Genomic DNA, 9,389 nt, shown 5'->3' with positions numbered 1-9,389 from the left:
AAGAGTAACGGAGAGGGATAAAAAAAGAGGAGAAATTCCAGAAAATGACTAATCAAGTGGAGTAAAAGTGGAGATGATTAAATTTACTGCTTATAGGCAACGAAACGCATTTTTAAGTGCAAGTTTAAAGCTGTTAATCGAGGGTGAATTTTGGGTTTTTACATCAAGGGAGTTCAAAAGATTTGCACCAGAATATTTAATTGATTGGCGTAAGAGATTAAATTTGAAATTTGTGAAAAGAGAGAGTAGCAGGTCTTGTAATTATGAAATTGGTTATTTTTGTGGAAGAAAATCCTTGAATGATATTGGAAACATAAAACTAATTTATTTATATATGTTTAACGTATTAAATTGTAAAATAAAGGTTTTGTATGAGAGATAATAATAATAATAATAATAATAATAATAATAATAATAATAATAATAATAATAATAATAATAATAATAATAATAATAATAATAATAATAATAATAATAATTTTAGCTTATATAGCGCATTATGCTAAAGCCTCAATGCGCTTAACAGTAAAAATAAAATTCGGGGGAAAAAAATTAAGAAAAATACAAGTTAAAAAGGTGAGTTTTTAAAGCTGCCTTAAAATCATCAATGGAAGTTGCCTGTCGGATTGTAATAGGCAGAGCATTCCAAAGAAAGACAGAAGCCCAAGAGAAAGAACGACTACCATAATGCTTTGTCGACGGGCGAGTGGAATGAGCAAGTACTGTAGAGACTCTGAACTAGATCTCAGAGACCTCTTAAGAATGTAAGGATGAATGAGTTGTGAAATAAACATTGGCGAGGAATTATGAAGTGCTTTGAAAACAAATAATAAAATCTTGTAAGTAATTCTCTGTGTTACAGGAAGCCAATGAAGGTGCCTTAAAGGAGTGATATGATCCCTAATTGGCTTAAAGTGACCAAACGGGCAGGTATAATTGAATACAAATTCGTAGAGCTTTCTTTTGTACTTTAAATATGTTGTCAAGTCTTGAAGTTTCGGTACTAAACCAAGAATATTAACTGTGAACTTATCGTTTAACACAGCCCATGAAATATTGCAATATGAAATATGTGGAAGGATGAGTGTATTATAAGTTTAGGGGCGTTGGGCGGTTCCCAACTGAGGGTGGGAAAATTGTAAATACGGAACTACAAAGAATCAGTGGCGTGTGGGGTGAAGACCCCAGCCGCTCCGGTGTTTGTATTGTTTTGTGATGTATTTTAATGTATTTTCTCAAAATATGGATTGAAAACGAACTAACGAACATCATGCATATTATTGCGTCACAAATAAAATAATGAAGGTACCTGGGCCTAGCCAAGGTCTGTGTAAAGTGATGCATCCATCAGTGATGTTCTTTTAACTATCACAACGTCAGTGCCTCGTCAACTTCGGCCTTATATGCAATAATATGGGATGTGTTTTGGTAAATGTCTCCATTATTATACACTACTTCACTTAAGGTTTATTCTATTACTTTTATAACAAATGTTTCCAAATTTGTAATCTAAATCTAATTATATCTCCTCAGAAGTACTGCAACGGTAATGATTTGAATGTCAAGTTGAAAGATATGGCAGCTGATTACGAGAACATTCAGGGATGGTTTGAAGAAATATAAATAAAGTTTTTGCTGATTGTTAAATAAATAATTTATAAATTACTGTGCAGTACAATTTAAATAAGAGAAAATAAAATAAAATGGCAGTTAATAATTTTACTACTGTATAAAAGAACGTTTTTTGACAGTTGCAATTCTGTAGGTCTATAGAAACCAAAATAAAGTTCTAAGGAAACTCTATACATGTAGATGATTGTGTTCAAGTTCTAACAAAATTCTTTAGAGTTTTAATCGACTTTCTAAAGAACCATATAGAGTTTCTGTAGAAACTCTATAGGAATTCTGTTAGGACGTCCATAACATTTCAATAGATTTTCTACAGAAATTTTATAAGCCAGGTTTTAGAAAACTATATAGATTACCGGTATAGGCTTACCTATAGAAGCTCTATAGAATTTTGAATTGTTTCTATTAACATTCTATAATTTTAAATAAGTATTCTTTAGAAATTCCTAATTTTGTATCGTGATTTGACAAAATAACTGTAATATAAGATAATACTTTGTTCGTCTGTAACCTAATTTCTTGTTACACATTGTTTCATTTACATCATATTATATAAAACAAATTATTAAATAAAGTTTAAAAACGTTCAATTAATTTTTTAATTATTACTGTTTCATGTGTCATTGGTATTATTGAAAAGATTACATGGAAATATGAATGTAATTAAAAAATAATAATGGCGGCGTCATGTTGATATATTTTAAAAATTATGATAACATTTAAAACCCATTAATTCACATTAGGCTGTTGCTTCGACTAGGCCTATACATTTCTCCTGGACTGTATGCTATGTTCTGTACGGAAGAATGCTGTTTAAGAATCTTTTTCTTTTTTGCTCTGATAGAGTTTGAGGCACACGTCAATTAAATTTGATAATTCCAACGATTAACCCCTTTTTCCATATTTCTCCCAAGTTTTTAAATATTCAAAAATTTATCCCATTAAGCGCTTTTTATCTCATTAACCCATTTTATCGTCGAAGTTTAAGAATAATAATTAGAGCATGATAACTTTTCTAGTGTTTATTGCATTTTCTCTTGTGTAGATACCAGAGTCCGTTTTAATATCGCAATCCACTGGCACAAAATTTTTTATGCAGTCTGCCCAATAGTGCGAATAATGAATTTTGGCTCATTGTCATAAGCATGGGCAGTAAAGTGAACTTCGTAGTTAATTGTTGAACATGCTTGACTTCCTCATCGCGAATCGCAGAAACAGTGTTCGCTGCTTTTGGAATATAAAAGCTAAGGCGTATTTGTTTCAAAATCTCTTGGAAATCGGTCGAGGCAGTGTATAGTCAACAGTGAAACTTAATGGACTACAGTATTCAAATTATAGTACCGGTATCACTATGCCAGACACTGTTTATACGTACAGCATCTTTACAAATATAAAAGCAGTTGTTTGAGTATTGTAAAGTATAGCAATACATACTATTCTGCTATGTACTACCGATTCTGAAGGATATAAACGTTTATAAATGCTCGGACAATTCTGTATTATTTAAATGTTGATTTCTCACGAACATTTCGTTCATAATCAACATGAATAAAAGTAATAGTATATAGCAAGCAGATATACTATAAACATTACCATATCCGACAATATTCTATACACATGATAACGTATTGTTAAAGGCTGTCCCAATTAAAAAAATAAATAGCTTATTTAAAACGATCAAAATCAGATGAAAGTTTAAAAAAAAAATATGCGGTTCTACAAAAAAATCCTTAAATGAAATACCAGCTATGAATCATTAAAAAAAAACACAGCAAATACGCTCACTGTCCCAGCTAATTTACAGGGTTTTTTCTTTTTCTCATAAAAGTTTTTAGTTGTAATACTAAGTTAACTGTTACCGAAGTTATCTGAGCATTTCTTATCCTTCAGAATCAGTACTGCTATATGGGGCACAATTGCTAAACACGTGTCATATGTAGTGCTATATACTACGGCCTACTCAAATAGCCAGATTCAATACCGGTAGTGTACTATACTGCGCTTTTTTATATTTCAAAGACCATGCTTTACATAAACTGTGTCTATAGTCATAGGGATATTATTACAATTTATAGTCCATTAATCTTCAAACTGTCTTGACTACATTTGGAGGACAGCCAGGTTCAGGAAACTGTTACCGCTGTCGTCCGTAGAGTTCACCAAACGCTGATGTGTGTTTGGTATCAGCGATGCAGAAGTAAATACTCGTTTGAAATTGTCAATGTCTTCATTTTTCAGCATGTGGAATAGTGTATGTTTAACTTCTTCTTCATGACATAGCTTAGTACTACCACACTCTGCCATAATGAGTACGGTACTCAGCAATCTTTTCTCAGCTGCTTGTTTTTGTTATAAACCTTCTTCTGCTATGGATGCAGGAAGCAATATTTTTTTCCTATATGAGAATTTGCCAATAAAGGAAAATTAAGCAGCCTGATTGGCTGCTGTCTCTTATACACATAATATAAATCAAGATATATATATTGAATAGACATAATTGAATCGTATTTAAAATTTAGCTCAAAGTTGTACTGGTTATTACGCAAGTCCTCTACTTAACTGTAACTTAAATGGTGTCTTATTTTGTCCATTGTTTACTTTTTTGGATCCAATATTGCCATTATCATCCTGCAAAACTGAAGACGACTATGATCATTCATTGTATAAGTAGCATCAGTAGAAAAGTCTTCCAGAGATATGAGATTATATTCTGGAACAAAGAATGAAGGAACTGTGCCTTGTTTATCTGTTAAAAACTTCTCCAACTGCTTAAAAATGGCAAATGCCCATGCTCTAATTTGTTCTCCGTCCGTTACGTCATTGTTTAGTTTTTCTTGGTCCTCACCACTTGTGTCACTGTCAAGAATATATAAGAGACAGGTTTTCAGCATGTAACTTGATATCAGTTCACTCGCTAGATGCTTATATTCACCGTCATCGCTAATTCGTAGCGGAGGAACCAGCTCTATCATGTTCTTGGCGAGCTTGTATCCTTTTTTTACTTGGTCACTCTGCTTTCTAATCAGGAATGTTTCTACTTCAGAAAATGAAACACGCAGAAATTTTGTCATCTTGTAGGCAGGCACGAATTGAAACTTTTCTGATTTGTCAGATTTAGTTATTAGTAAGCATCCGATAGATGAGACGTGTTTGTCTGTTGTTAATCTTGACTTTTGAATTTGTGATGGCCACCATTTTCTTTTTGGAATAGTGGGAACGAAATCAATCGATATCACCAACTTTTTGATCAGCCATCCCATCCACTGCACAGTTAAGGAATGTATTCTACCTTTTGCCACCTTTGGTTGACCATATAATAGGAATCGTGGAAACTTTGACAAGATATCTTTACCGGAAATCACTTTTCTGATAAGCTGATAAAAACATCTCGACACCCGGTCCTGTTGTAAAAGTGAATCGTTGAAAAATTCAGCAAATTCTGAACGCTGGCTTCTAGTATTTTGCGTATTCATGACGAGGGATGCAAAACAGGCTGGTCTGTTTGGATCTGTTTCAACAACAGTGGTGATGCTATCAAACTTGTGTAGACAGCAGAGATAGTCAAATTCATTAGGAAGAAATATCTTAGTGCCTTCGCTCACACTTCCAGACAAAACGGCTGAGGCTTCAAATCTAGAATCAATATCTGTTATTTTCATCAAAATCTGTCTGACAAGTTCATCTATAGAATCATGGATATAGTGGGCTTCTCTTGAACTTGCAATTTCATCAAAATATGGGTTTTCTATGATGTGATTGAGTGTATTTCCATGATACAACTTAAACTGTTCTATGAATTGTGGAATTTCCTCCTCTTTGATAGGTGTTAAACTGTCAGGAGCTATTTCATCAATATCTATGTCGCTGTTGTCAGCTTCAACCTCTTCAGGTGAAGTATTAACTACATCACTTTCATTGCTCTTCTTAATTTCCTCGTTCATTTCGGAAGATTCTCCCTCACTACTGGAATCATCTGCATTGTCATCTTCACATCCGAACAGTTCAACAAACTGCATGTTACCAATAAATTCTGCAACACTGACAGCAGTATTTCCTTGCATGTCCTTTCTTTTCAGGTCAACGAAGGTTCGCAGGAATTCTACGCAGTTAGGATGTGTTCCTGCTGAGTACCAAGCTGCATAGTGTGCTACAGTAGATCCATTAATGTCTGTCGCTTCAATATCTGCCCCACTTTTAAGCAGCAAATCAAGAAGACTCTTATATTCATCAATCCATGCTACAGCAAAGTGAATAGGAACAGTTCCACTTTTGTTTGGTGCATTCACATTAGCGCCCTCTTCAATCAGCATTTGCGTTATATCATATGAAGGCAGGTCTATGGCATAGTGTAAGGGTGTAGAACCGTTTATGTCGTTTTCATCAACAGAGACTCCACGTTTGATCAGTGATTTACATATTTGTAGCATTTGAGTAGGTCTATGGTTTTCCTCTGAAGAAGTAAGACTATTCATTATACATGTATGAAGTGGCGTTCTTCCTAAGTTATCTTTGACGCTTATATCCGCACCATAATTAATGATCATGTTGACAATTTCAGTTGTTGAGTTACATACTTTATGTAGCACACTGTCACCGAATGTATTCACATGATTGATATTACCCCCTTTGTCTAACAGTACAACAAGAGCTTTTTCAGTTTCAGTAATATCAATAGAATCATTGTTAAATGCTTCATCCTTCAATGATTTTGCATTAAAATGAATATTGAAGAACAAATGGTTGAGCGGTGTTTCGCCATGAGAATCTACTACATTCACAAGTGCACCATTATCCAGCAGATAAGTTATTGCTCGAGCACAACAATTAAGAGCCGAATTATGTAAAGCAGTGGTGTCATCTTTTTCTTTTGCGTTAACGTCGGCACCGGCTTCGACCAATAGTTTAACTATGGCGAGACATTCACATACATCTTCAGGTTTTAAAGTAATATGACTACCTTCTGTAACGATTGTTTTTGTGGCTTTGTGAAGTGCAGTGTTTTCACACTGATCTAAAGCATTCACATCCGCTTTAGCTGCCAACAGAATCTTTGTTTTCTCCGGCTGATAAAATTCACATACATCATGAAGAGGTGTTTCAAATACTTTGTTTGTTACGTTTGGGTTAGCTCCATATTCTATGAGCAGTTCCACTATCGACACATCAACTTCTGGTGAAGCAGCATAATGTAATGGATACATTTGCCACTCTTGATCACCTACATCAGGGGAGGCACCGTTTATCAATAAAAAGCGACACAACTCTAGTTGATTCATTTCTACAGCCAGGTTCAGGAAACTGTTACCGCTGTCGTCCGTAGAGTTCACCAAACGCTGATGTGTGTTTGGTATCAGCGATGCAGAAGTAAATACTCGTTTGAAATTGTCAATGTCTTCATTTTTCAGCATGTGGAATAGTGTATGTTTAACTTCTTCTTCATGACATAGCTTAGTACTACCACACTCTGCCATAATGAGTACGGTACTCAGCAATCTTTTCTCAGCTGCTTGTTTTTGTTATAAACCTTCTTCTGCTATGGATGCAGGAAGCAATATTTTTTTCCTATATGAGAATTTGCCAATAAAGGAAAATTAAGCAGCCTGATTGGCTGTTCTACGTCACGTAACTCCTCAAATTCAGTCGAGCATAGAATTAACAAGTACAGTAGTACGATTAACCATAGAGAAAATATCTATTTTCTCAATGGATTAACAGCCCATCAACAAGCACCACTTGGTTCGTCTGTATATGTTCTGTCTTTCAGTGTGACCAGTGATTAAAATCAAATTATGCCGAGGCTGATGGAAAACTATGCTAAATTATGCCATATGGTAAATTTCGAATAAGCACCCCCCTCCAAATTTTAAATTTCGAATAAGCGTACCCTCCAAATGTTCAATTTCGAATAAGCGCCCCTCTAAATGTTCACTCTTATTACAGTAAATAGGCCTATTTATGTGTGTATATGTGCATAAAAAATTGAATCGCATACGTATTCTTCTTTTCATGAACCGATGAACCACAAAGGGGAAGGGGGGTCCTCCCCCGGGAAAATGTTAAAAATTTTCCATCCCTAGATGGCAGGAAATTAGCTTTGCCGACTTCTGAGCTGTCTTTTAATGACTTTAATTCTTGAAATTTTAAGTTTTCCCCCTTGAAAACGGTCAGGTAACTTTCTCATTCTTATTACAGTAAATACTAGTAGGCATATTATGTGTGTATAAAGTACATCACATACATATTCTTCTTTCCATGAATCGGTGAACCACAAAGAGGAAGGGACACCCCACCCCCAACAAAGGAAAAAAAAAAACAAATCCGCCAATGTGAATTGCGGGAAATAACTTAGTCGGGGATTGCATAAACACTCTCTTTCCCCTCCCTCTCCTCCTTCTTCCCTCTTTCTTTTCTTGCATTTCTTTCCGATCATACAAAAATCTCCATGGACATTATATATTTTCAGCCACAAAGTGAGAGGGGTCCCCCGGCCACCCCGGTTCGGCCGGCCATGTATAACACATTACAAAAACAAAATATGTATTTGCACAGACATTGCATAGTTGAGCAGCAAAAGCGAAACCACTGCAGTTGTTATAACCAACTCCCTGATCAGTGTAGTATAGAGTATCAGCCCGAGTATCAGTATCTTAATTTAAAACTCAGTAGTCGGTAGAGTTAAGGGGGTATAATATACCTCCTTGACTACTCCTGGACGTATGCCTCCCGGATGAACCGAACGAACGCGAACTCCCGCCTCATCAGCAATCACTAAGACATACTCTGAGTCTGGTGTCGACTCGATGTTTAATGTCATGCCCAGAAGGGCGCAATCTGTTTTGAAAGATGGAGGTGGGGTGGGGACATTTCGTGAGCCGACACCTACCTCAGACCCACCATGGTTGGGTCTGAGGTGCGAAAATTTGAGGAAATATACCTCTAGATGACCAGAAAATGACATTTTTTTTGTAAAATTCATCATCATCCCATCACTGTTTTATATAAAATGCTGTGGCCAGGATTTTCAAACAGTGCAATAAACAATATCACTGTGGACCCACTTCACGCGTAAATTCAAATAATGTGGACCCATTTTCTTAAAAGTGGACCAATTTTATGCAAAAATATCAATCAATCAATCAAACATTTATATTGCGCCAATTAAAAAAAATGATCAAAGGTGCAGAAAAAAGTCTTTAGGTTTATTTTAAAAGAATCAAGGGAGGACGAGTCTTTAACAAATGATGGTAGTTCGTTCCAAAGATAATATGCAGCACAAGAAAAAGTACGACCACCGTAAGTCTTAGTACGGAAACAAGGAACAGAAGTCAGAAGTACGAAGGCGACGAGATGGAACATATCGAGGAACTAGTTGAGTGATATAAGATGGACGGGAAAATAATAAAGCTTTATAATGTTAAAAGGAGGATCTTGAAAACAATTCGTTGTTTAACGGAGAGCCAATGAAGGGCCAAGATTATGGGAGTAATATGATGACGGCGTGGCGTAAGTGTACACACACGGGCTGCAGAATTTTGTATTTTTTAAAGCTGGTAAAGAGAATAGGCAGCCGAAAAAGAAGGGAATTGCAGTGATCAAGTTTTGTTGAAATAAAAGCATGAAGAAGAGTTTCACCTGCGTTTTTGTCAAGGTACTGTCTGATTCGGCGGATATTTCGAAGATAGTAATTTGATGATTTGCAGATGGAACTGATGCTGGTGGAAAGTGAGGGATTGGTCCAATATCACACCGAGATTATGGAC

The 9,389-nt window shown here is 35.5% G+C and overlaps 1 protein-coding gene across 1 annotated transcript; it reads right to left on the bottom strand.

The window, feature by feature from the left end:
- Window positions 1-4,095: 4,095 nt before the first annotated feature.
- Window positions 4,096-7,979, bottom strand: LOC117102551 (ankyrin repeat, PH and SEC7 domain containing protein secG-like). The gene has a single exon (XM_033242841.1). It carries the CDS (start codon window positions 7,098-7,100, stop codon window positions 4,224-4,226), a length of 2,877 nt encoding a protein of 958 aa, XP_033098732.1. The 5' UTR covers window positions 7,101-7,979; the 3' UTR covers window positions 4,096-4,223.
- Window positions 7,980-9,389: the final 1,410 nt, after the last annotated feature.

The sequence above is a fragment of the Anneissia japonica genome, unplaced genomic scaffold (assembly GCF_011630105.1).
Source record: "Anneissia japonica isolate Jap-2015-1 unplaced genomic scaffold, ASM1163010v1 scaffold1489_len2284818_cov182, whole genome shotgun sequence".
NCBI lineage: Eukaryota > Metazoa > Echinodermata > Crinoidea > Comatulida > Comatulidae > Anneissia > Anneissia japonica.
The sequence above is the reverse complement of the archived record's forward strand: the minus strand, read 5'-3'. Positions and strand labels throughout refer to the sequence as shown.